General features: G+C 60.0%; 2 protein-coding genes across 3 annotated transcripts in view; one reads left to right on the top strand and one right to left on the bottom strand.

The window, feature by feature from the left end:
* Positions 1-10,663, top strand: part of NAT10 (N-acetyltransferase 10) — a 33,065-nt gene extending 22,402 nt beyond the window's left edge. Inside the window, exons 17-29 of the mRNA XM_008146820.3 lie at positions 127-228; positions 321-395; positions 887-1,003; positions 1,746-1,879; positions 2,059-2,107; positions 3,964-4,060; positions 4,142-4,252; positions 5,066-5,238; positions 5,736-5,855; positions 6,185-6,283; positions 6,670-6,743; positions 7,464-7,547; positions 9,922-10,663. Coding sequence (XP_008145042.2) covers positions 127-228; positions 321-395; positions 887-1,003; positions 1,746-1,879; positions 2,059-2,107; positions 3,964-4,060; positions 4,142-4,252; positions 5,066-5,238; positions 5,736-5,855; positions 6,185-6,283; positions 6,670-6,743; positions 7,464-7,547; positions 9,922-10,030 — 1,344 coding nt within the window. The 3' untranslated portion in view covers positions 10,031-10,663. The remainder of the gene's footprint in view (positions 1-126; positions 229-320; positions 396-886; positions 1,004-1,745; positions 1,880-2,058; positions 2,108-3,963; positions 4,061-4,141; positions 4,253-5,065; positions 5,239-5,735; positions 5,856-6,184; positions 6,284-6,669; positions 6,744-7,463; positions 7,548-9,921) is intronic.
* A 5,859-nt stretch (positions 10,664-16,522) lies between these two features.
* The window catches only part of ABTB2 (ankyrin repeat and BTB domain containing 2), a 141,068-nt gene continuing 132,250 nt past the window's right edge, over positions 16,523-25,340 (bottom strand). For both annotated transcript variants that reach the window (XM_008146818.3, XM_054725764.1), the window contains exons 9-17: positions 25,125-25,260; positions 23,313-23,542; positions 21,920-22,098; positions 21,435-21,540; positions 21,153-21,255; positions 20,739-20,829; positions 18,586-18,654; positions 17,888-18,001; positions 16,523-16,813 (exon numbers count right to left, since the gene is read on the bottom strand). In XM_008146818.3, the coding sequence (XP_008145040.2) occupies positions 16,616-16,813; positions 17,888-18,001; positions 18,586-18,654; positions 20,739-20,829; positions 21,153-21,255; positions 21,435-21,540; positions 21,920-22,098; positions 23,313-23,542; positions 25,125-25,260 (1,226 nt within the window). In that variant the 3' untranslated portion in view covers positions 16,523-16,615. The remainder of the gene's footprint in view (positions 16,814-17,887; positions 18,002-18,585; positions 18,655-20,738; positions 20,830-21,152; positions 21,256-21,434; positions 21,541-21,919; positions 22,099-23,312; positions 23,543-25,124; positions 25,261-25,340) is intronic.

Below are 25,340 nucleotides of genomic sequence, written 5' to 3'. Positions count from 1 at the left end.
GGTCAAGCCTGACCTGGAGTGGAAACAGCTGGCCTCGTCGGAGACCAGCGGGCGTTGATGCTGTTCTGTGCGTGGGCTGTGGACTGGGCCGGCCTTCCCGTCTGCACTGCCCTGCTTCCCCCGCAGGTGTGCCTGGAGGGAGAGATTTCTCGCCAGTCCATCTTGAACAGCCTGTCTCGAGGCAAGAAGGCTTCGGGGGACCTGATTCCGTGGACAGTGTCAGAACAGGTGATGCGCTCCCCCTGGCCTGTCGGCGTGAGCGAAACCGGCCCTGTCGGAGGGTGTGTGTCGCTAAGTTGCTGGCTTGTGTCTCCACACAGTTCCAAGATCCAGACTTCGGTGGCCTTTCCGGTGGAAGGGTGGTTCGCATTGCTGTTCACCCGGATTATCAAGGGGTACCGTGTCCTCCATCCTCTCAGCAGCTGTGCTGCGGGCTTGTTAGGGCAGGTGTAGGTGGCTGTGTGAATGGGAAGCTGGTCGAGGAGCTCGAAGTTCAGGCTCTCTTGTGCTGTGGAGTGTGTCGGCTGGGGTCTGGGGGCCGGGGGCGGACGGACCGACAGGATGATTGTATGAGCTCACTCTTCCTTTGTTGTGAGGACGGGGGACCTGAGAACCAGATCTTTTTGTAATCGCCTCCTGTCTCTTAGAAATCCCCATTGAGGCGTTAGCTGGAGAGAGATCAGGTTTGGGCTTGTTGATCTGTGGACCAGAAATCCCAGCCAGCTTCCTCACGCTCAGATGGCTAATGGGCTGATCTTGATGGGCTAGACCAGCAGTCGCCAAACGATGGTCTGCAGACCACGGGTGGTCCGTGAGGTCCAAAAGGTTGGCGACCGCTGGACTAGAACACCTCTTCCTTGGCCGTTTCCCCCGTGCTTGCTCACAGATGGGCTACGGCAGCCGAGCTCTGCAGCTGCTGCAGATGTACTACGAAGGCAGGTTCCCTTGTCTGGAGGAGAAGGTCGTTGAGACGGCGCAAGAAATTCACACCGTCAGCAGCGAGGTAAGCAGCTCTGGGCTGAACTGGTTCCTGGAGGACCTTCCCTGGGTCTGCAGGCGCATCATCGGGGCTAGTTAGTGGCCTGGGCCCTGTGCGTAGTAGCAGGTACAGAGAGCTTTGGAGAAGTTGCTGCTTGCTTGAGCCTAACAGTTGAGATCTTCAGATCAGCATCATTAGCATCAGCTGGAAACTTGTTAAAAATGCAAATTCTTGAGTCAGATGCTCAGGCGAGGCCCAGTAACGTGGTCTTAAAAGCTCCCAGGTGATGCTGATGCAGGTTCAGCTTCAAACCACCCCTCCCGGGTCTCAGTCCTAGGCCCGGCCTCGGATCTGTCCTTCTTGGGGAGCGTGTTTAACACGGAACGGGGACGCTTTCTGCACACCCACGTTTGAGTTCACAGTGTGCCCGTTGCGGGTGTGGGGAAGGGGTTATATTTATGGTCAGGCTCAGAGGTTTGTCACTTCCCAGTGACAGGCCTGGACCTTCAGCCCCCACCTCCGGGACCCGACCCTGTCTGTCTGTGAACCTGCTGGCGTGTCTAGACCGTGCTGAGCAGTTCATGCTTACAGGGGTCGGTGTGCCCAGGAATGAGCCCTGGACTCACTGGTGCTCCTAGGTTTTGAGAACCTTGGGAACGCACCAGGCAGCCTGTCCTGCTGTTCCTGCTCAGTCTAGGCCCGGAGTGCGGTGCTCGGGGAGGTCACTGACCTTGCTTCCCGCTTCCCCTCGTTCCTCTGCCTCCAGGCCGTCAGCTTGTTGGAAGAGGTCGTCACCCCCCGGAAGGACCTGCCTCCCTTGCTGCTCAAACTGAATGAGAGGCCTGCTGAGCGCCTGGATTACCTGGGTGTGTCCTATGGCTTGACTCCCAGGCTCCTCAAGTAAGGGTTTGCCTGTCTCATCCCCGGCCTTGGTATCTGAGAATGAGAGTTCTGTGGGCTGTGCACCTGGGTGTTTGTCCGACGTGCGTCGACTCCCTGCCCTCCCGGCCCTTCCCAGCTTGGTCTGTCAGCTGCTCCCAGAGGGCACACAGTGACCTGCTCTCTTGGCGTCTTTGCAGGTTCTGGAAGCGAGCGGGGTTCGTTCCGGTTTATCTGAGACAGACGCCGGTGAGTGGGCGCCTAGCAGAGCGGGGTGTGGGTTTGTGGTTACAGTGGGGACAGGTCTGTCCTTGCAGAGCCCTGTGCCCCGCTGTGTGCTGAGCAGGTGCCCCCGCCTTGAGGGCCAGAGCAGCCGTCCTCCCTGACAGGCACTGCGCTGCTCCCTCCACTCCCCCGGTGCTGGGGCTCTGCTTGACCGTGACATCACTGAGGCCCTCGTGCACTGCTCAGCGAGCTCTGGAAGCCTGTAACCTGGGGCCTCCCTGGATTTCTTTAAAAAGAGAAAAGTAGTTTTAGGGAAGAGTTCATGGCAGAGCCATAGAGGGTTATATGGAAGCCGGGGCCGGGGGGAGTGTGTGACTCAACCACCCAGCCAGGGCCCTGACAAGGTAACTTTTTTCTCTGAATATTTCTGATGGGTGGTTGGTTGAATCTGGAGGTGATATGGAGGGCTGTCGGTGCTTTTGTTCAGTGAGTAAGTAATGACAGCTGTGAAGGTAGGAGGTGGAGAGAAGAGGGTGAGTGCTCGGAGTCCTCAGTGTTTAGAGGAATGAGGAGCAGCCGGGGAGACTGAAGGAGCCACCTTGGTCCTGGGGAGGAAGTCGGGGTTTGGTGTCACAGGCCCAGGGTAACCAGTGCCTCAAGAAGGGGAGTCATTTGCTAGTCAGAGAACAATTAAGATGAAAAATAATTAAGATGAAAAACAATTGGCTGTTGTACCTCCCGGCTTCAGTGATCCGACTGAGAGCAGCTTCACTGGAGTGAGGGCTCCGTGTGATTGGAGAGAATGGGAGGTGAGGGAACAGACTGAGCAGATGCGTCATAGGCAGAGCAAAAGGGAGCTGAGAAACAGTAGCTGGAGGGAGACAGGTAGGCGGGTCTGTCAGATGGGAGCTTCTGGAACATGTTGGTGTGCTGCAGGGGATGATCCTGCAGAAATCACACAAATAATTATAATGGATAGGGGAGGGCCTGGTTGCAGGAATGCAGGCCTTGAGGAGGTGGGGTAGGACCGGGAGGGAGGGAGGAGCGGTGGCCACCTCATCCTTCCCAAGGGGAAGGCAGGGAGTGTCGGTGCGGAAGGTGTTGGCTGCTGGTTGACTTGGGGGCAGGGGGGAGGGGAAGGAGGAAGTTCTTTTCTGATTGCCTCAGTTTTCTCAGTGAGAGGAGGTCATCGGCAAAGAGGAAGGAGTGCTGGAGGCTTGATTTTGGAGAGTGCAAAGCCAGTATGCCAGGGCAGTGCCCATTTGAGAGGTTGAGCTGGGATATACACTTGGAGTCGACCACAAGGATCATTGAGCTCAGTGTGGCCTCAGCGTGGTCTTGTGCTGTGTGCTGCCATTTGTGACTGGATGCTGGCGTTTTATTACACGAATATTGAGATCCGTTAGATACTTTTACGGTCTGGGCTTTGTTCTGTAGTGAAAATGGAACAACCTGTGGTCACCGTTTTAGCACCTAACGAAGCCTGCTCTTGCACGCTGGTTGCCGGCGTGGAAACTCGGGGTCTCACACACACAGTTTGCTGTAAGGCACTGAAACACGGTGATCGGGTCATGTGGAGTTTAAGCTGCGATAACTGCCTTCATAATCTACCTGGTGTGAGCAGGTGGCTCAGTTCCGTGGCCCAGGGCAGAGGCCGTGCTCTGGAGATCCGAGCAGCTCTGCTCCGTCGCCGTGGCGTCTGCTGGGCAGTGTGGGAAACGATGCCACGTGAGAATGGAAGCGAGGGCGCTTCTCCGGGCTGGGGAAGAGGGAAAGGCCCGCGCGAGCACCATGCCGTTCCCTCCGGGTTCTCACCCTGTAACAGGGACGATTGGTCAGAGGGGTTCTTGGTGCCAGTTAGGAACCTGTATTTTCCAAAGAATGACCTGACGGGAGAACACTCGTGCGTCATGCTGAAGACGCTGGCTGAGGAGAGCGAGGCGGAGCAGGGGGCCTGGCTGGCAGCCTTTTGGAAAGGTGCGTCTGGGTGGAAGGGAGACGGCGGGGTGATGGTGGGGGGGCGGCTTCCGGACCTCTGACTGTGGTTGCACCCCACAGATTTCCGCAGGCGCTTCCTAGCTCTGCTGTCCTACCAGTTCAGCACCTTCGCTCCTCCCCTGGCCCTGAACATCATTCAGAACAGGAACATCGGGAAGCCCTCGCCGCCAGGTGAGCTGGGCAGGACGGCGCAGGGCTAGTCGTGGGTTGTGTGGAAGGAGGTGGATGTGGTGGTCCCAGAAGAGGGAGGGCCTGGGGATGGAGGCACCGGCTCAGGCCTGCATCTCTGCCCACGCCTGCTCAGCAGCCCTCTTCTGCCTTGGGCACTGTCACCCATGGTAGCTGTCTACATAACAGGACTTGGGGGTGTGATCTGACTTCAGAGATGTCAGATAAGGCTCTTCAGCTATGAGTCACAGAACCCGACTTAAATCCTGAGCACCAGGTAACTCGCTCGGTGCTGAGGCTGTGTCCTCACTTGTGGAGCTGTGGAAGGATAAGCCGCGGCCTTCTGTGGCCAGCACAGGGAGGTATGCTGGGGCTGACAAACTCAGTTGGACTATTTAAAATAGGAAGGATCACATTCACAGCTGTGGGCTTTTTTTGTTCTGTTGCTAACTCTGTGTGTGCACGTTGTTTTGCCAATTCTATTTTGAAAAACCTGCTTCTCGAGCTGGACACAGTCTGTGAGGCGGGGTCCTGGGAAGTGACAAGTGGGAAAGGGTGTTAGATCCTCTCACCCTGGGCCCGAGCTTCCCTTGACCGGCTGTGTTGGCGTGGAGCTCTGCGTGAAGGCCCCACGCCAGTGGTCCCCTCCCTGCGTGGCCCAGGGAAAGGCCAGGCTGCCGGGGGCGGTCGGTATGGTACATCGGGGGCAGGCACTCCCGGAGGCTGCTCTCCCGATCTGCTCTGGCTGCAGGCCGGCGGCGCAGCTTTAGGGCGCCCCGGGGACTGCCCTGACCCGCCTGGCTCTCGCGCCTGCAGCCCTGCGCCGGGAGGAGCTGGAGGCGCTCTTTCTGCCCTATGACCTGAAGAGGCTGGAGATGTATTCACGGAACATGGTGGACTATCACCTCATCATGGACATGATCCCGGCCATCTCCCGGATGTATTTCCTGAACCAGCTGGGGGACCTGGCCCTGTCCGCTGCCCAGTCGGTAGGTTACCTGCTGCCGTGAGCTGGTCTGGAGCAGTTGACGTGCGGGAGGTCCAGTTGAATGTTTTGACGTAATTTTGTGCATTTAACTCCTCGAGGTTCTGATAGGGGCTGGGTGGCGGTCTCATGTCCCTGAGGTACAGGCGGGGACACTGGGGCTCTGAGGTTGAGTCCTGAGCCCGGCCACGCAGTTAGCAAGGAGGAGCTGCATCGGAGCCCACATCCTCTGCCCTGTTGCCTTCGCTCTCTGCCTCAGCAGAGGCCGCGAGCACCCACACTTCTCAGCGTAGCTGTGAAGCAGCTGTTCTCAGGATAAGTCAGTTGGGGGGTTTTAGGAAGAGGGAGCACTTCTCAGTAGTTTCAGTAACGGGACGAAAGAGAAGATTCCAGAATCACCATGGCAGTTGATCGCTGTGGTCAAGAGAGAGCAGCCCTGTTTCAGTGCTTTGATGGGCCAGGGCCTGCCCCGCGGCCACTCCGGGACTTTCCACCCTCCAGGCTCTCCTCCTGGGGGTCGGCCTGCAGCACAAGTCCGTGGACCAGCTGGAAAAGGAGATCGAGCTGCCCGCCGGCCAGCTGATGGGCCTTTTCAACCGGATCATCCGCAAAGTCGTGAAGGTACCTTGGCCGAGGGCGGGGTTTGGGTCCATTTGGAATAATGTAACTACCCGCTCCCTGCCCCAAGTTGAATAGGTTGTAATATTTGGCCATATTTGCTGCAGATCGTCTCTCACAGGTGCGCGAGCACCCCCCCCCCCCCCCCTCCTCCGAAGCTCTATCTGCAGTGCTCTCTCCATTGGGACCACTGCTGGGAACTGGGATCTGCAGTCCGTGTTTCTATATTCTTACCATGAACGCGTGCACTCTTCGGCTACGTCGAGCTTGTGCTCAGGGCGGGGTTCCTGCTGCTGCTGCTTCATCTCTGCTTTCTGGCCGTTGCTTTGCAGCTATTTAACGAGGTGCAGGAGAAGGCCATTGAGGAGCAGATGGTGGCCGTGAAGGACGTGGTCATGGAGCCCACGCTGAAGACCCTGAGTGATGACCTGGTATGCCGCCGCCCAAGGCCTTGCGAGTGCCGAGGGGGAGCCCCGTCCCCTTTAGCGAGAGTCCGCGGCGCTGATCGCGCCCGGTGGTGTTGATCTTAGGTGTGGGCGACCTTCCCTCCCCGCGTGTCCCTGCCCTGGATGTGCCGAGCACACGGGCCTGCTCTGCCTCCCACTGAGGGGGGTGTGTGTGCACGCAGTCCAGCTGATGCTGTGAGCTCCTTGGCCCTTGTAGGCTTCTCAGATGCACCCTGTGCATTCATTCATGTACATTTAGTAAGGGCTGCCTCCTGCGTGGAGGAGTAGGAGGTGTCTGCTCATAGGGGTGACATTCTGCGATTTGACATTCTTGACTCTGACCTGCTCTGTCTCTGGGCCCTTGCCCGCAGGATGAAGCAGCAAAGGAATTCCAGGAGAAACACAAGAAGGAAGTGGGGAAGCTGAAGGACATGGACCTCTCTCAGTAAGGCCCCTCTGCTGCCCGGGGGCAGCGAAGGCTGCGCTTTGGCTTCTGGCGCCTGGAGAACCTGCCCGCAGGTCTCCTGTTCCTCATCCGGGCCCCGGAGCCCTGGAAGCTGTGTTTCATTGGGGTCACCTTCAGCAGCACTAAGAGCTAAAACCTCCTCCTTCGTTTGCTGTGCCTCTCTGGCCTTAGTCCTGTAGTTGCTGGGTCATTGCTGATGGTGGCTGTTGGACACGGGAGATGGGAGGTCCCTGGGCAGGGTTCAGGCTCTGCCGTCAGCTGTGCAATATCAAAACCTCGACTTGCCGGGACTGCTAGATTCCCAGAGGTGGGCGAGGTGGGCGAGTGGGCGAGGTGGGGAGAGGCACAGTCCCAGGGTTGATGGCACGTTTGGAGGTGGGAGTGCGCAGGAAGGTGGTGGGGTGACAGGAGGCTTCTTTGGAGGGCAGTTAATCAGAGTCGGGGAGAAGTTGGGTGCTGCCTCCGGTGCAGGACCGTCCAGTCGCGGTGGGCCGCTGACCTCTGCCCCCTGCAGTGCCTGTCCTGTGGGCCTGGCTCAGGTCTCGGGCCTCCCGCGTGCTGGCCTCCCTGCTGCTCAACGCTGATGCAGCTCGGCCTGGCTTTGGGCAGGATGTGTCGGATAGGAATGTTGTCACTATCCTGCTTTAAGCATTCCCCTTTTCTTTTGAGCCGGCTCTGATATTTTTTTCTGTTTTTTAGATACATAATCCGTGGGGATGATGAAGAGTGGAACGAGGTCTTAAACAAGGCTGGGCAGAATGCTTCGATCGTCAGCCTGAAAAGGTGGGGCCTCCCGTTGGATGACACACTCTGGCTTCTGTGCGTCTCCAGTAACTTTCGTTAGGAGAGAGGCTGGAACAAACAGAAACGGCACGGTTCTTTGCTCGGCGGTGGCGGCTTTGGCAGAACCTGCTACAGGCCAGGCAGCGCCGTCTCCTGGCCTGGACCTCAGCATCCCTCGTGTTCCCCGGACGGCAGGGGAGCTGGAGGGCACAGCCCCAGAGCTGCCAGGGACTGAGCACTTCCCGTGGGCTTCGTGCAGCGTCCCGTCCCCCGCAGAACAACACGGGTGGATGTTCATTGCCATCACTGCTGTGCAGATGAAGCAACCGAATCCGGGCGGTGTCGCGTAACTTCCCGGGAGGCTCACAGTCAGTGAGGGGCAGGGCCGCGCGGGGCCAGGCTTGTCCACCGTGGAGCTCGTGGCTACATCAGCCAGCGGGCCTCAAGGTTTGGGGTCTTAAAGTCGCATTATAACAAGTTATTGCGGGATCCCAAAGGGCTTGTGGGTTATCTATTCGTATTTCCGATATTCGAACTTTTAATTACGGAGACATTTAAAAAATTAGTTCATGTAGAATTAACGGTCCAATACCGGACTCATGATTTTTGGTGGTTTTAAAGTGGCATGATTTTATATTCGCATGTATCTGGCGATCCTGCAGTCTTGTGCTATCATGTCTTGAAGCCTCTGGAAAGCTGAACAGTTGGAGAGCCTGGGAGTGAAAAGGGCACGTAATGAATTAGCATTATGTGAACATAGTTTGGACCTGGACCTGGGCACCCCCTGGCGGGGTCTTGGGCCGCCTAGTGTCCCTGGACCACTCCCGGGAAACCTCTGTTCCGCGTGGCGTCTCGGCGAGGGTTATGTTTGTGGAGGACCACGGTTTCTGGCTGGAACCTTCGTTGGAGTTTCCCGTGGGAGAGAACGCGTCCTCCCTGCCCAGGGCCTCTAGAGATGAGGCTCCCATCGCTGTTTGGAGGGGGGGGGTGTGGGGTGAGTTCGTGCCATTGCCACAGTTACCGGCAGGGTCCCCTGAAGAGTTTATTTGGAAACGTGGAAGGAGGAATCCTGTGACTCGGGAGCCGTGGATCCCAGGAGTTAGATGCTCTGCGTCTGCGTACATGGCGGGTCTCAGGGGAGCCGGCGGTGAGGGCTCACCCCCACGTGCTCTGAGGTGGCGCAGAAGCCTGCGCAGCGCGTCCTGGCCTCCGGTTTGGACAGCGTGGCAGATGCAGCAGGCCCGCGATGGCTGTGGCCTCCCTCAGTGTGGCCTTGACTGGCACCGGCGGCCAGGGGCGTGCGTGGCCCGGGGAAGGCCGGTCCACGCTTACAGAGCGTGGCCGTTCCTGCCGCTGCAGGGCTGTCCCTGCCGGTGAGGGGCCCGGCGGCAGCTCCGAGGTTGGGGGCTCTGAGACCATGCGGGTTTGTGCTTTTGGAGGTAAAAACTCTGACCTCTGTCAGGTTTTCATTAGAGGCCTTGCTTTTCTCCCCTTTCCCTCCCGAGTGGTCACTTCACTCGGGATGTTGTTGGCCCTGGAGGGAACGGTTCGTCCTCCCCGCATAGGGCGGTGCTTGTACCCAGAGCAGAATGCCCGGGGAGAGCCTCTAACCTAAGGGGCAGGGAGGCGCGACTCCGGGCTGATCTGTCCACGAGAAACCCACTCGCCACCGAAATGTGTACCCCGAGTCATTGCTCCTCCGGCTTTCTTCTCGTTTAGGAAAAATAAAATAATAGCGGCCCAGCAGCAAGTGGTGTAGGGTTTGCCTGGAGTCTCACGCTTTGTGTAGGCTTGCTGGGACAGCGTGTCTGGTTTCCAGGGTGATCCTGAGTGGGGAGGGGTGGCAGGGAATCTTCCTGGCGATGCCTTGGATTTTTCTTGGGGTCTTGGGAGCGGGGAGGTCCAGGACTCTGAAGAGAACTCAGACTTCTGATGCTAAGCTGTGGATTTCTGCCCTGGCCGGGTGCTCAGTTAGTTGGAGCGTCGTCCATACACCTGATGCGGGTTCGATTCCCAATCAGGGCACATACCTAGGTTGTGGGTTCAGTCCCTGGTCAGGGAATGTACAGGAGACAACTGATCAATGTTTCTCTCTCACATTGATGTCTCTCTCCCTAAAATTAACAAACAAACAAACGTTGGATTTGTTTGTTCACCCACAAGAGCTCAGTGGGGCAGGAGCTGGGTTGCTGTGCTGTCCCTGGGCCCGGCACGCTGCCGGGCGTGCGACAGGCCTGCAGAGGACGTCTGTGTCTGGGCGTCTCACGCTGTTTCAGGTGATGGGACCCCTTTTCGGACCCAGCGAAGCCGTCTGACAGAGGTGAGGTCTGTGCACCTCTCGTGCTTTCTCTCACTGCTGTTCTTTCCCCTCCAGTGACAAGAAAAGGAAATTGGAAGCGAAACAAGAACCCAAGCAGAACAAAAAGTTGAAGAACAGAGATACGAAGCACAAAAAAGACATGAAACTGAAGCGGAAGAAATAGTGAAGGGAAGCGTGGGCCTCAGCAGCTGACGCGGAAGGAGACACCCTGACTCTGAACCGACTCCGGCCTGGGCCGTGGCCCCGTGGAAGGCAGCGCGAGCCCGTCAGCCCCGGAGGCCGGCCCGGAGCTCCCTGTACGCGTGAGCGTGGCTTAAGGCACTCACTGCTGAGCGGCCTGCTCGGACCTCGCCGGGGGCCAGCCTCCGGCCCTGCCGGGCCTGTCTCTCCCCAGCCTGGCCTTCCTTTCCCATAAGTCCATGTTTTGCGTTGGGTCCAGCTTTTTCCCTTCCCCACGTGTGTGGCAGCCACGCTGGCTCCTGTCCCGCCTCAGGTGTTGAGTGCGCTGTGGTGATGCCCGGGAGGCTGCCGCACAGCGCGGGCCTCGTCTGGACTTGTCCCGGCCCCTGGCCTGGGCAGCGGGGCCCCGCCGGTGGACGTGGGGTGTGCTGCCACCCTTCACTCCCGGCTCCCGCAGGCGGCCGCCCAGTGCCCAGAGAACCCGCCCTCCTAACTCAGGAAGGATATGGCTTTCGAGTCCCCAAACTTACTGCTTTATCCATTTGGGGAAAAACGTTGGGAAAGACCCCTCCCCCAGCAAGGGTGAGGGACGGAGGGTCTATTTTTAATAAATAACATCTAGAAAGACTGCCTGCCGCCGTGGGTACTCACTGGCCCCATGCAGGGGGAAGGTGCGTCTTGCCCTGTTGGTTCTGGTGGGTCTTGGCTGCCCGGGAGGCTGTGGAGGGTGTTGGAATCGAGGCCGAGGTTGGGCGGGGCGGCCAGGGCTCACGTCCCAGGAGCCTGGGGGGCAGGTGGCTGCCCTGGCCGCGCTCGCGGGGTCACTCGGAGGGACTTGGTGTGAGCCTGGGGGCCAGCTGGCTGTGCCCTCCCTCCCAGCTCCTGTCAGGTGGTTTGGTCCCTTCCCTTTGTTGGGACAAATTGTGTGGTGGCTTCACACATACTTTGGTATGTCCGATGGTGTCTGCTTTCCGGTCCCAGATCCGGTACTCTTATTGAAATGACCCCGAGGGGCCTCTGTAGGGCTGGTCCTTGTCCATGTCGCCCAGGCAGTCAGCTCAGTGGTGCTGTGGCCTGATCCCCTTTCTCCCGCAGCCTGTGGCCTGATCCCCTTTCTCCCGCAGCCTGTGGCCTGATCGCCTTTCTCCCGCAGCCTGTGGCCTGATCCCCTTTCTCCCGCAGCCTGTGGCCTGATCCCCTTTCTCCCGCAGCCTGTGGCCTGATCCCCTTTCTCCCGCAGCCTGTGGCCTGATCCCCTTTCTCCCGCAGCCTGTGGCCTGATCCCCTTTCTCCCCCCACGCGCGCCAGGTGACAGCAGCCTGTGTGGCTCCCTGGCCGCATCCATCTCCAGCTTCTACTCTGTTCTTATGTTTACCTGAAAAACGCATGTGCCTTGGTTACTAACGTTCCTTGTTTTTTGGTAAATTTAGGACTGGTCTTTTGTGAGTCAAAATAGATTCTTTCCTCAGCCCTGAATGTAAGCAGGGTCCTAGACGGGCCAACGCACGGACGGGGAAGTGAAGGGGAGCCTCTGGATCCCAGAGGACTAGACACGTGCCCCGGGGACTCACGGCCACGGGAAGAGCACGCTGACCCCTGGCCTGTCTCCATAGGCGAGGGGGCCTTCTGTCTCCTGGCTCTGCAGCCTCCTGCCTGAAGACCCCCGTGAAGTCTGCAGGAGAGTTTGCTGAGAGAGGGGAGATGAAAAGGATTTCTGATCTGTTTTTCTCAGAGTGCCTGAGCCTGCCTTTCCAAGAGGATCTTCTTGGGAGAGCGGCCCAAATCAGAGTCAGTCCCAGATGGGCTGAGCGGGGCGTGTCCTCAGACTCCCCAGCATGTGGCCCACGTCCGCAGGTGTGCTCTGCCGGCCCAGGTGCAGGGAGGCGCTCTGAAGCCGACCTTCTGCCTTTGACACTGCCTCTGCCCTGACGCTTTCTGTGACCTCTCCCTGCTGTCTCGTCCACATCTGTAGAACGGGAGTGGCCGTGACAGCGCTCGCTCAGGGCCGTGGTGAGGGAAGAGCCGAGAACAGTGCCTGGCAGACAAGTGCTCGTTCTGTGGCCCAGAGCGTCAGGGGCGCTGCAGTTACCACCAGTGCTGGCGACTGAATAGGACCGGCTTTGAAGAGGAGCCCCCTGGGGAGCAAGGAGTGTGCATTCGGTCAGACCGTCCGGCTGCGTGGCCTCCAGCTTCGCTTCTCAGATGGCCTTCCCTTTTGCACACAGAAAGCAAGCGGACGTTTGGCCTGCTGTGCACAGTCCTGGTCCTTTTATTTGCAAAGCGAATGTTCCTAAACGGGTCTCTGCCCTTCATGGCTGTGATCTTGGGTTCTCCTCCAAAACCTGAGAGCACGCCTCCCCCAGGTCTCGCCATCTGGCCCCCAGACAGTGACATCTGTAAGGCTCGCTGTCTCAGGAACTCTCACTTGCGAAATGAGTTCGGCGAGGCCGGCTATGAATGCCGTCACCAGGACGGGAAAGGGCTGAAGATGCCCCAACAAAGGAGATTCCTAAATGGTCTCCATCCCGTGAGCCGAGCCGGGAGGGGCCGGTGCTGGCCTGCTTCAGTGTCTCCATGGCTCATCTGGCCCTGCAGTCCCCAGCGACCAGGAGACGACACAAAGGGGGCTGTGAGGCTGGGGGAGGGGAGGAAATAAGTGACTGTCACCTTGGAAAAATGTGGACTCATTATCTGAGGCCGTTACACCAGCCGCCAGCCCTGGCCAGCCTCCAGCCTGGAGGAGGGGGTGGGGCTGGCATCCCCTCGGGCCCTCAGACCAGAGAGGAGGGGGTATGCTCATTCTGTAAACAATTGGTTAGAGTTACAATGTATGGATTCTGCAGGGGGGGGGGGAGCAGAAAGAGGGAGGCTTGAGGCTTTTCTGGTGCCTGAGGTTGCTCTGAGGAGGAGGATGCTCAGACCGAAAGGAAAAGGGAGGCATGGGAGCAGGAAAGCAGGGCGGGCCCAGGTGGAGGGAGGCGGTCTCAGTTTGGCCTTGGGGGTCCTGGTTGGACTGGGGCTCCTGTCATGGGAGAGGAGGCCCGGCTCCAGCGCCATAAGTGCAAGCTTATTGCCTGTGGGACGGCTGCAGTAGGACGAATCCCTCCATAGAACAGATGTTCAGCCTCTGGTTTCCCAGAGCTCCTGTGGAGGAGAATCCACTTCCCTCCCCCGAGCCTGCAGCTGCTGGAGGGTACCGGGCCCACGCTCCGGAGCAGTGGCCTGGGATAAGGTGAGGTGACCACCTCCATTTCCATTACAGCCTCCTAGTCCCTTGGGAGAAGGTCTGCTTTTTTCCTAATTATTGCTTTAAGTGCTCTCATAAATATGTATTCCTGCTACGCGAAGGCTCACAGGGGTCCTGCCTTTGCTTTAACCTGCCCTTCCGTCCAAAAGAGAAAAGGAAATGCTGGGCCCATCCAGCCTCCTGGATCTTGCCTTAGGCTGGGTAACTGCCTCAGGCGGCCTGTAGGGTGGGGGGACTTGGGGGGAGGGTGGACGCAGAGCCCTGAAGGGCAGTCCCCATAGATGGGGAGGGCTGGGCCAGGGGCCACCTCCCTCAGAGGGCCTCTGCCAGGAGGGTGGTGTCGTGATGCACCTCCTCCCTCTGTCCCCAGAGGGCGCCATGTGTCCATGCAGATCCCTCTCCCCACCACTGCCAGGACCCAGGCTGGGCCTCTAGCTGCCCCACCTGGGCCCCACCCGGCAAAGCTGGGAAAGGGGCCTTTCCTGGTATAGACCCCAGGAGGTCTTCATGTTGTCCCCCCATTCCCACAGCCACTCGGTCAGTATTCCCAGTGACCTGAGCAATTTACTTTCCTCTGCAGGCAGGGACCCCCGGACTTTGCACCTAAAACAAACTGGGTCCGGAAAACCCTTGGGCCCGAGTCACCAGCTCACTGTCCTCCCTCCATTACCAGGTGGCTCAGCAGGTTCTGGAGGCAGCGGCCACCAAGGGACAGGTGCCTACATCCGACCAGACCAGGATGGAGAAGGCCTGCCCCCACCTCACTGGGCCCACAGGTTTGGACTATACAAGAGTTTACAAGCATCTATTAGGACGACCCCAACACCAGCTCCACACTGGGGCTAGGGGAGGGGTCTGGGCTCGGGAGATCAGAAAAGCCCCTAAACCCCTGGTAGGTGTCTTAGTCCTGTCACCAGGCCCTGGTCCCTCCAGGCAGACACCTTTTCTGTCCAGTCATGGACAGAAAAGTGCTTAACAAGTGGGAACCATTTTATATTATCAGCTACCTCATTTGACAAAAGAAGAAAACTAAGGCCTAGCAAAGGAAGGGCAGTAAAACCTCGATATAATGGACTGATTCAGGTGAGGGGGTGTCCCTTAAAGCCGAAAGTCCATTACATAATAAAGTAGGTTTTCTGATCACGTGTGTTAAAAAATTGACAAATTAGTTTATCTGTTTTTACTATGTAGACATGTTTGTATAATTATAATCATGTATGAAAAGTTGCTTCACAGAAGAGTTTCCTGTATGTATTCCTGTAATTTTAAATTTATACTGAATAGGTCTAGTCAGCTTGTGCTTTCACCACGAGTAAACAAATGCACCCGGCTGGGGCGTGGCTTAGTGCACGTGGGCACGTTGGCCGGCAAGCGTTAAAACTGCCGAAAGTCAGCCACGGAACGAGAGCCAGTTACTGTAAGCGATGCGGTGTAATCACATGCTAGTCATTTGCTGAACATTGTTTATAAGCGGTGACTCTTGGGTTTAAATATGTAGACTATAGTTGTAGATATGTAATATTTGTGTCAATGACATTACTAGTGTTTTTTCCAACATGTGGCTTATTCGCTAAAATGTGTTACAAGTAACAGTGAATAACAAAAAAGTAACCCTGTTAATTATAAGCAAATCTTGGTTAAAAGCATTTTAAAATTAACAGGATGTTAATGTTCACATGTAACACACGGATGAGAAATTTTCTCCTTTAAATTGAGGTCCGTAAAATCTGTACTTGCTTCAGGCCGTGGAGTTGGCAAGGGTAGGACCCGGGCTCAGTCCTGGGTGAGGCGAGTGGGGGGGGCCACTGCATAGCTTTTGGTGGGTTTTTTCTTCTGAGAGACAAGAACCCGAGTGACCAGGGAACCGGCTCTGGCTTCTCCCAGTTCTGAACTCGGAGCAGCTCTACCAGGAGCGACGAGGCCAAGGGCATTGTTCACGGGAGTTTATTGTTAATAAAACCATAGTACATTTACAATAAGTGACATTAATGTACACAGTATCATACAATATTATAGCAATAAAATACGCCTCTTCCTTTGTACATCCAGCTCAAGCAGCTAGTCGCAAATATTTCCCAGGATTGCAAGCCCCGGCGGCTTTCAAGGCGACACCACCTGAAGTGCCCAGGACTTTTGGTGAATAAATAGTTTCTAAGGTGCGGCCGGACAGCTCAGGAAGGCTACTCCCGAGTAGGCTGTCCAGAGCGCCCCCCAGTGTCTGGCCCATAAATATGACGAGTGTCCAGGCCTGATGCTGCTCTCCGCCCAGCAGAGTCCGGAGCCTGCAGGTGTCGGCAGGTAGGAGAGGGGGAGCCCTTTCCCCCCAGCCCTCCCCTTCTGCCTGGTCCTGCAGTGCCCCGTCCCTTAGCTCCCTGAGACCTGCAGCTCCCAGTGAGAAGTGTGTGCCCTGCTCCCAGTCCAAATGAAAGGACGGTTCACTTGAGAGATCTGACCCGAGGGCATCCTTAGGGCTCTGCTTCCTGAGCCCAGAGGCAGCCTGACCCTAGGCCTGGGGTATCGGGCCCTAAACCCAGCAGCAACGACAGAAGCCGAGGCCACCAGGCTCCGTCGGAAAGCTCGGAAGGCATCAGCTGGGGAACTGCCTTCTACCACTAACTGAGCAGGTTGGCGGTCCCCAAAGAGGCCCTCTGTAGGCCCAGAAACTAAAGAAAACGGAACTCAAAGTGACCCTCTGTGCAGGCCCCCCCAGGCCTCCAGGAGGCCCATAGCCAGCCTTTCAAAGGCACGACCTTGAGGAAGAAGTTTAGAGACTGGACATTGAGGAAAAGTATTGGCTTTGGAATGAGATGGCCTGGGGCCCAGACAGAGTGTATATTCTATACATTCATAGGAGGCCGGGGGCCAGTGTGAGCTCACTGAGGTCCGGGGAGCATCCTGGACGCTGCTCAGAGCAGAGGTGAATCAGGATCAGCCGCCCACCGCGCGGGGAGAAGGGGCGCACAAGGTGAGTACACAGTGGCTCTCCGGGTGCAAAAGGGCCACCTTCTGGCCACAGCTGCCCTTTGCCTGTTACTGGTTGAGCGAACAGCTCTGGGACCAAGGGGTTGAGGGTGCAGCTGCCTGGTGACAGGTGGCTCAGGGCACATCTAACTACCCAAGGGCAGACGGACACCAGAGGGAGTCTGGGGAAGGAGAAACTGAGCCCCGCTGCCTGGCTCCAAGAGGTCCTAGAACCAGCCCCGCCCAGGGGGCCCTGGGGCCCTGGTACGTCGTAGGCTCTGGCTACACTGTGGTCCAGACGCTCCGGGAGCACTGCTCCCAGCCTTTCCCGCCCAGCTGGGTGTGTGGCCCCCACCCGCCTCACACCCGGGAGGTGATGTAGACGGAGTGCACGCGCTCGGCCAGGGTGCTCTGCAGGTCCTGCAGCGGGTCCAGGCCCTGCACCTTGCTGCTGCGGCCGTAGATGAGCTGCCGGAAGGAGTCCTGCTCGAGCAGGGCCTTCATGTGCTTCAGGAAGAAGCCCTCACAGAACAGGGCCAGTTCCGGGGCGTTGTGGATCTGTGGGGACAGGGAGAAGGGGTGAGACCCACGGCCTGGCACGCCCCTCCCCCAGATGTTACCCACGGGCCAAGGCCTGGGGGAGGCATGCCCTGTCTCTGCAGCTTGAGGTGACCCCCCCTTATCGGAATTCCTTCCCTAAGCACCTCCTTCAGGTTGGACTGACTGGGTTCCAATCCCAGCTGCACCACCAGGAACGTCTCTGGTCTACTGCCTGTGTCCCATGGGCATGGTGGTTGAATGGCCTTATCCCCATTGGATTGGAAGCTCCTACTAAGGCCAGGGACTGTCCACTGCCGGGTGGACATGAGGGTCACGAGGTAGGTGCTCAGGAACTTTTAACTCAGCAGATACCGAGGGACTGCTCTGGGCGCCAGGTTCCGAGGTCACGTCCCTGCAATGCTCTTAGAGCTGATGCTCTAGTCTGGGGGATCGGAGAAGCCAAGGTAACGGCACAGGGTCAGCGCCGGGAGGAAATGGATGAGGAGCGGGTGCTTCTCGCAAGAGCACTGGAGTAGGAACAAGCTGAGGAGAGACAGGTGGCGTGGGGTGAGGGGGCATCGGAAGAGATGTGGGCAGGGCCCCAGGGGCCTCGTAAAGCTTGGTGAGGGTGAGGGCTAGGATTTTATTTAGCCTGGAGGCAGAGTTTAAGGAGAGGAGTGACAGAGGCTTGTGGACTGTGGGTGAGCGCCAGGAAGTGCGGAGGGGAGGCCAGCACAGCAGTCAGAGGTAAGGGTGGAAATGGTGCAGGGAGAGGCTGCTGATGTTTTGCAGGCAGAGGGCCTAGCTGTGGGAGTTTTTCTTTAAAGAATCAGATGTAACTCCTGAGTCTGCGCAGGTGGTCATGCCCTTTGCTGAGATGGGGGAAGATTACAGAGACCAGGGTGAGGAGAAAACCAAGGCCCGTGGACTGGATCTGACTCGGGCCCCACACCCGGGAGCCATGTTGGTCTCCCACGCTGCACGTGGACCCACCGGGCAGCAGTGACCTCAGGTGAGAGGGAGTCACCCTCCCTCAGCTCCTGGCACTGCCCAGGCGCCTGGGTGGAGCGGAGGGCTGTCGGAGGTCCTCACCTTGGCGTACTTGTAGGTGTTGACGGCGCTCTCCACGCTGAGGGTCTGGGAGCACAGGATCTCGCAGTGCCTCTGCAGGGCATCCAGCTGGAACAGGCTGGCAGCCGACAGCAGCTGTGGGGGGCAGAGCGCCTTGGGCATGTGGGGCCAGGCCTGGGGCCCAGGCATCACAGGACAGAAAGGTGCTGCGTCCTCCCCACCTCCGGGCCCGCCACACCAGCAGGACACGTCCCAGCGCCTTGGTTAATTTCTGTCCTAAGCCAACTGAGTATTTGCGGGGACACCCGGTGGCACAGGACAGACAGATGGTGGCTGGGATTTCTGACCTAAGGAGGGCTGCAACACGAAGCTAACGCTTTGTCCACGGGGCCTTCGAGCCCGGTGCCGCGGGAGGAAGTGAGGGGGAGGCCCAGCCATCTTCTAACCCTCCAGGGCCTCCCACCCCCACGGGGAGTCCCTTCCTAACCCCCAGGTGTGGCCAGGAGGTCAGGCTCCCTGGGTGCACAACTCCCCAGCCTCCCAGAAGGGCCCTTCCTGTCACACACAGAAAAAGGACCAGCAGAGAAGCAGGAGGGCCTCGCAGAGGCCACCTCCCTCCCCTCCTCTCTCCAAAGGCTGACGGTGGGCTTGAGACCTGGCAGGTGTCCTGACAGGTGGGCACTGGGCCCCGTGCCCGAGCGAGTCGGCCAGAGCCTCACCTCCAGGATGTCGGCGGTGGGGATGTGCATGGATTCCGTCCCTCCGTGGTACAGATACTGCATCATCATCTGCAGCGAGAAAGGCCGTGTGAACGCCAAGTGGACCCGAGTGCCACTCCAGCTGCTCCCCGTGGACCCCAGCCAGGCCCCCGTCCTCCAAATCCCACTCAAGCTGAGACTCAAGTGTGTTTTCCCTGGAGAGCAACCTCAGAAGTCCACTCCTCTCCTGCCCAGGAGGGAAGATCTCTTCACAGCCGGACACGGAGGCCCGAGGAGGGAAGCTGGCATGGCTTGGGCCACTCAGGCCCCGTGACTCGCACACCAGAGTCCTCCCCGTGCACCAGGTACCATGCTGATCCTCCTCCTTTTACCTAAATTCTAAATACGGGCCTGGGAGGGAGGGAGGTGGGCTCTGAGGGGACGGCAGTCCAGCTGGCTACCCTCAGAAGCCGCCTCAGCTCCCCTGTCTGTGCCGGGACTCCTCATGGAGGTAGAGCCAGATCTTGGAAAGAACGCACAGAGCCTCCTGAGTCGGGCCCGAGGGCACCTGGCTGGTGGGCCAGGAGGGGAGCTCCGTCCAGTTCTGCTGAGGCCTGAGTGCCAGCTCTGCCCTCACGCTGCAGCCTGGGGAGGTTCCCCGTTGGAAGGAGGGCAGTGGCCCGGGCTGGCTGCAGAAACAGCTCCAGCAGGGAACTGGCAAGTGTGAGAGTAAACAGCTCCAGCGGCACAGTCGGGCTCTGTTCGGACGGGCCCCAGGCTGGGAGAGGCACCACAGGGTCTAGGGAAGGAGCCCAGCCTCTGGGGGGAGGAGCAGAGAAGGGGCCTGGCCAGCCGCGTGTCAGCCCAGGGCAGGCCCGGGAGACACGAGTCCCTCCCCACTGCGGAGTGGGGCTCCATGGTGATCTCACCACGGCACGTAGTGCCTGCCCCTCACCATCTGGGCACCAGCCAGACGGCTTGACTATCGGGGCAAAACCAAAGGCCCAGGGCTGGGGATGGAGCAGGTGGGCAGGAGACATCTCCCAGGATTCTTTACTAAAAGACGGCCTCAGGGCAGCCCCTCGGCAAGAGGGGCCCCGGGGCGTGGGCTGGGAGCTCGCTCCTGGCCTGGAAGGCAGCCGCCTGCTGCACGTGGAGAGCTGGTGGTGGCAAGGCCCAGCCATCTGTGGTGCCCGGAGGGCACGAGAATGCAGTCCACAGGAGCCAGACCAGAGCTGCTCCCTCGGGGCCTTGCTGAGGGGCTGGTGGCCGCAGGCAGAGGTGGATGAATTTTGCACAGCCTGGCACTCCCCAGGGAGGACGTGGGTCATCTCCTCCCAAAGCAGGCAGTTTCGGGGTGCTCCGGGAAGGGCCCCGCAGGATCCGCTGCTCCCCCACCCCACCTGTCCCACTACTTCACGCCCTGCCTTCTGGAGCCCAGGGGCCCTGTTTCCTGCCGTCTCCCCGGCACCCGAATGACTAGTGAGGGCACGAGGGAGACGAACCATTTCAGACGGGGCTTCTGGGAGACTGGCCTCGCCCTTTAGGTCACGAGCCTATGCTGTGCAGGGCCAGGACCCCCCCACTCGTTGCTTCTGGACCTCAGTCTAGAGACTTGCAGCCAGAGAACTGCAGTCGCCACTCTCCAGAAAGGAGCTCTCAGCTGGGGTTCGGCTGAGGTCCCAGCCTGTCTCCTGACCTCGCCTGGCAGCCAGCTGTGGCGCTTCCATTATGCAACCTCTGCTGCTCTCCAAAGCGCAGAGATCAAAAGCCCTGCCCTTGCTCTCCACCACAGGATGGACTCCTCATGCCCTTCTCTGCTCAGCCAGCACGGCTTGGGGGACTGACGCAGCCGACACTGTGAGTCGCCACGCGTGTGACCGCCACCCACCTCGGAGGTCGAGGTGCCGCCCGTGGTTCTGCGTTGCCAGCAGGCGCTTGGGCCCCGAGGCTCGCACATGGGGCGTGCCTGTTCTCACACGTGTCAGTGTGCCCAGACCCCTCGCTCAGGGGCTCAAGCCCAGCACCTGAGACAGGCCCTCAAGCTACAATCCCACCATGGAACGGCTACCGTGGCCTGGCCCCTGATGCAGCAGGACACGGGCTGCGGTGGAAGGCTGTGACTGACGCACGGCCGCCCCCCCCCCAAGCGTGCAGCACCGAGACCCACCCACCTGGAAGATGTGGTACTTCATGTCGCTGATCTCGATGGTTTTGCTGCTGTCGCCGTCCTGTTCTGATTTATTGGTCATCAGCGTCTTGAACCTGGAGCAAGGGGACGAAACAGGCGGACGTGACTTCCTCTGTCACTGTGTGCGATGGCACCATCCATCACCTGACCGGTCACCGGGGACGGAGCGATTTAAACATTACTGCCGCGCTCCCGGAGTAATTCTCGGTGAGTGACACTTTACATCACCCGGCGGACAGCTGGGCCCAGCCCTGTTCTGGCCCCACAGGAAAGACCATGACACCTGTGGCCAGGAAACGGACTTTTCGTTCAGAATATTTGTTTTCTAATAAAGACGATGACCTCGGTGCTCTCGGCCCCTTGTCCCCTGTGGGCGGGCGGAGGGGGCTGGACCCACCTGTTGGAAGCGGTCACCAGCAGGACTTTGTGTGCATAGAACAGCTTGCCCTCCACGAGGAAGGTCACATCCGACATCTCCTTGTTGTTCAGAAAGTGAGGATCTGTGCGAAAGGGAAGGAAGGAGGGAAATGACGGAGGAGCCCACCTCCGGGGTGCGAGGGGGGTTCAGAGGGAAGAACAGAGAAACAGGCCCTGGCAGCTGGGAAAGGAGAACAAAGGCGCGAGCGAGGGAGATGAGGAAGGTCCGTGAGGCGGGGCTGGCAGGTGGCGGCGGCCTCACCTAGTCGGGCCGGCAGGGTCTTCCGGATCTCTGGGATGCTGGGGATGGGGCTGCTGCCGTAGCAGTGCGTGAAGATGGCGGCCAGCTGCTGGATGACGGAGTCGTTCTGTGGGGAGGCAGAGAGCCCGTTAGCCCGCCTGCCGTGGCATGTATGTCAGGCTGATTTCAAAAGCTCAGGATTCGAGCAGCCGCTGTCTTTTGTTCCTTCTGGATCTGCCTCGGCACGATGATGCCTGTTCCTTCCCCACGGCTTCTCCACATGGCTTTTCTGGCCAGCCTCCAGCCCAGACGAACGCGTGGCTTCTGCCCTCTGCAGCCAGGCAGCGCGAGTGGGTGTGGGGCAGGTGTGCGTGGGGGTGTCCCCGTGTCTGCCTGCCTGTGGGCAGTACGTGTGTCTACGTGTCTGCCCTGTGGTCTGGCTCAGGGCTGCGGGCTCCGGAATGCAGGCCTCCTGAGGTGGGGTGGGAGCTGCCCGTGACACTCACCTTGCTGGTCTTGAGGATGTTGAACATGAGCTGCAAGCCCTCGGTGACCAGCTCCTCGTTGTACTCCTCCTCCTTGAGGGAGCCGAAGTCCCGCAGGAGGCTCTGCACCACCGAGTACCGCGACTGGGAGAAGGAGGTCCTCAGCGACTCGATCCAGACGTGCAGCTTCCAGGGGACGCCTGGCGGGAGAGAGGGGCCGGCAGTCATTCCCTGCGAGACCCCCGAGCCCGCCCCACACTGGCCCCCTTTTCTGGCAGGCTGTCGGGATGAGCGAGAGCACCCCACCCGCGCCTGCGCCCCATCCCGCGTGCTGAGCACCCTCTCGGCGCAGCCGTGGAAGGAAAGCACCCGTTCTCCCTGACAGGCGCCCTGAGGGGTCAGGGAATCCAGGTCCTCGTCGGATGAGGGGAGGAATGGCTGCGGCCCAAATGCAGGGCGCCCGGCTCTGAGCGTCTACAGCTCAGCCTGGGGCCCCACTGGCCCCGCTGCCCGTGGGCCCGGAGGTCCTGGGAGGACGCATTCATGAAAGCAAGACATACGGGCCCCACGCCCGCCTAGAAGCCTGAGGTGACCCTGCCCCATCACACGGCTTCACCGGCGCCCGGGTCACGGCTGTGAGTGCGCCTCCCAGCAGGCGTGTCGGTGGGGCCACAGCGGGTGAAGCTGCTTTGTGAGGGTCCTGACCAAACGCGTACTGTTCCCGGTAACCAGAGAGAACTGCGGGTCAGAAAGGGGCTGATGGCACTTCGGGACCCGCTGTGAGTGGCAGGAGCGTCCTCGGCTGACTGACTGCAGGGGGAGTGATACGTCCCTTTTACAGCGAAGAACCCTGGCCAGGGGGCTGGGAGAAGGCAGCGTGGCCTCCTGCTCTCCGTCCTGCACTGGGTGTGTGCGTGCGTGTGTGTGTGTGTGTGGCCCCCGTGACAGGAACAACACGCCATCTTGTGCCGGGTGCTCCCGGTAGCGGCACCAGCCGTGCTTCCTGCACGGGGTCACCTGAGATGAGATGAGCATCATCAGCGCTGGCCAAGGTGGCACGGCTGCGGCCTGCCCAGGTCTGTGTGGCCAGCCTCCCCGGAGGGGCAGCCCACAGCCTGGCAAACCCGGGAATGGAGGCGGCTGGCGAGGGGCAGGAGAGCGTCTAGTTGATCAGAAACGTTGACCCCTGGTCCTATGACGCTCACAGGGCTGCACCTCCCAGGGCCATGACCAGGGCCATGGAGGGCCGAGGGCTTGAGCCAAGACGGGTCCCTGCAGAGGAACTGCCTGGGGCCCAGGGCTTCTCCGGTTCTGGCCGCCCACACCAGGCCTGGCCCGCAGGCCTGCTGAAGAGCAGAACGTGTGTGTGTGTGTGTGTGTGTGTGTGTGTGTGTGTGCACGCCCCGGGCCTCACCCAGTGCCCTCAGCTCCATGGTGATGTCCACGTAGCCGTGCTCCGCGCTGTAGTACATGGCCTCCTGCAGGGCCTTCGTGCGGGTCCGGCTCAGCCGCACAGGCCCCTCGCCGCCGCTGCCCTGGCTGGACGCGTCGCTTTCCTCCACGCCCTCGGCCAGGATCTCCTCCAGGGACAGCACGTCCGCTTTGGCCTGCTGCGGCTGCGTCAGGAGCTTCCGCAGGACGTTCCTGTGGGCAAGGGACCAAGGGGATGACGTCTGAGGTCCCGCCACGGACGGTGTCCACTGAGTGCCCCACGGCCTGGAGGGCCTGCTCTGGGACACCCGTGGCACAAAGCACTCATGATCTTGCCCACCCAAGCAGGTGGGGCCGGGGGGTGGGGTGGAGAGGGGATCCCAGTGCCTCTCGGCCCCAGCCACTGAGCGAGGCAGGGAGGCGGCGGGGACCCCTCCCTCCTGCCATCCTGGTACTGCTGAGGAGTCCTGGGCTCTGGGGCCCGGCAGGCCTGCTGTCCTGGCTGTGTGACCTCAACCAGGTTGCTCTACGTCTCTGAGCCCTGACTGCTTGTCTGCAGAACAAGGCGTCGAGCACCTTCTCCAGGAGTTCACCTGGGGCCAGTGACAGCCTCAATGCAGAGCCTGACCCACGGCAGCCTGAGACAGCGGCCAGCCTTACACGGAGTGTCCGCGGCACAGCCGCGCATACGGACTCCCTCCCATTAACGAGAACGTGAAGACGAATGACATAACAGAATTCGTTCACGTACGAATGTGTAGAACGTCAGACTCGACGGAGCATGTCCCCCTACACCTGGCACTGCAGCCTGTGAGGTCCCGTGAACACTCATTTAGGGGAGATGCACACAACGGGAGGCCACAGTGGGCAGATGTGGAGACCCCGACCCCTGGCTCCAGGCCCCAGGTCCTGTCACATCCTGTGGCTCAGGCCTGGGGGGGGGCCTGGGGCAGGGCAGGGCCAAGGTCCCTGGGTGCTCACTTCCTCCTCACACCCCTCCCCATCTGATGGAGGCCAGGCTGTGCCAGGCAGCCCAGCTCAGGCCCAGAGACCTCTTGCAGGACCGGGGTCACTCCAGAGAGTGAGGCAGGTGAGGAGGCTGCGATGGGGGAAATACAGGCGCTGGGTGGGTAGAGGGGCCGTGATGTGCAAGCTGGTCGCTGAGGGCGAGGTTGGTTTAGGGTGTGAGTGTGGGGGCAGGGCCAGCAGGTGCGGAGGGAAAGCCTTCTGGGGGAGCGGACCGCAGCGAGGGCACCGTCTGGCTTTGAGATCAGTGTTTGGAATGGGAAGCAGGCGTCCACCTGGCCTCTGCCTTCTAATAACCTCCTTCCTTTCTCCCTCTGCTCCCCGGGAGCTGCCTAATGGCTCTGCCCTCAGCCTGCTGCCGCCCGTCACACCCCTGGGCAGGCGTGGCCAGCCCGGCTACCATCTGCCCTGGGCAGGACGTGCCTTCCCAGAGCCCCGGAGCCTCTGCGTGGCCGAGCCATCTGCTGGGTGGAAGCGTCGGGAGCTGCCTGGCTCCAAACCTCCACCGAGCACGGGAGGGCCGAGGCCCAGAGGCGGCCCCACAGTCGCAGGGCAGAGTCAAGGGAACGGGCCTGCGCTGGGCGTCCGGAGCCTCAGGCTCCAGTCCCCGGTCTGCCGGGGACCCTCCAGCTTTTGGGCTCCCGTGCCGGACCCCCCTCCTGGTCTGGCGAGATCTCCAGCCAAGCCCTTCTGCTCCCCACTGGGGAATCCAGGCTCCTGAGGCCTGGCTTGTGCCCTCACATCACAGGGGCAGGAACCCAGCGGGTACCTGTGGCCGTGGGCCGCCGAGTGGCTGAAGCAGTTCATGTCCTCGTGGAGGGAGGAGGCCATGCCGTTGGCCTCGAGCATGCTGAGGAGGGGGTCAGCGCCGCGGCTCAGCAACAGGCTGACCAGCTCGTAGTTCCCTAAGAGACAAGGCGGACTGAGCACGTGCCCACCACGCACTGCACTGCGCCGGGCCTGCCCGGGCACCGAGCGCGGCGAT

The sequence above is a fragment of the Eptesicus fuscus genome, chromosome 13, assembly GCF_027574615.1.
Source record: "Eptesicus fuscus isolate TK198812 chromosome 13, DD_ASM_mEF_20220401, whole genome shotgun sequence".
NCBI classification, from domain to species: domain Eukaryota; kingdom Metazoa; phylum Chordata; class Mammalia; order Chiroptera; family Vespertilionidae; genus Eptesicus; species Eptesicus fuscus.
The sequence above is the reverse complement of the archived record's forward strand: the minus strand, read 5'-3'. Positions and strand labels throughout refer to the sequence as shown.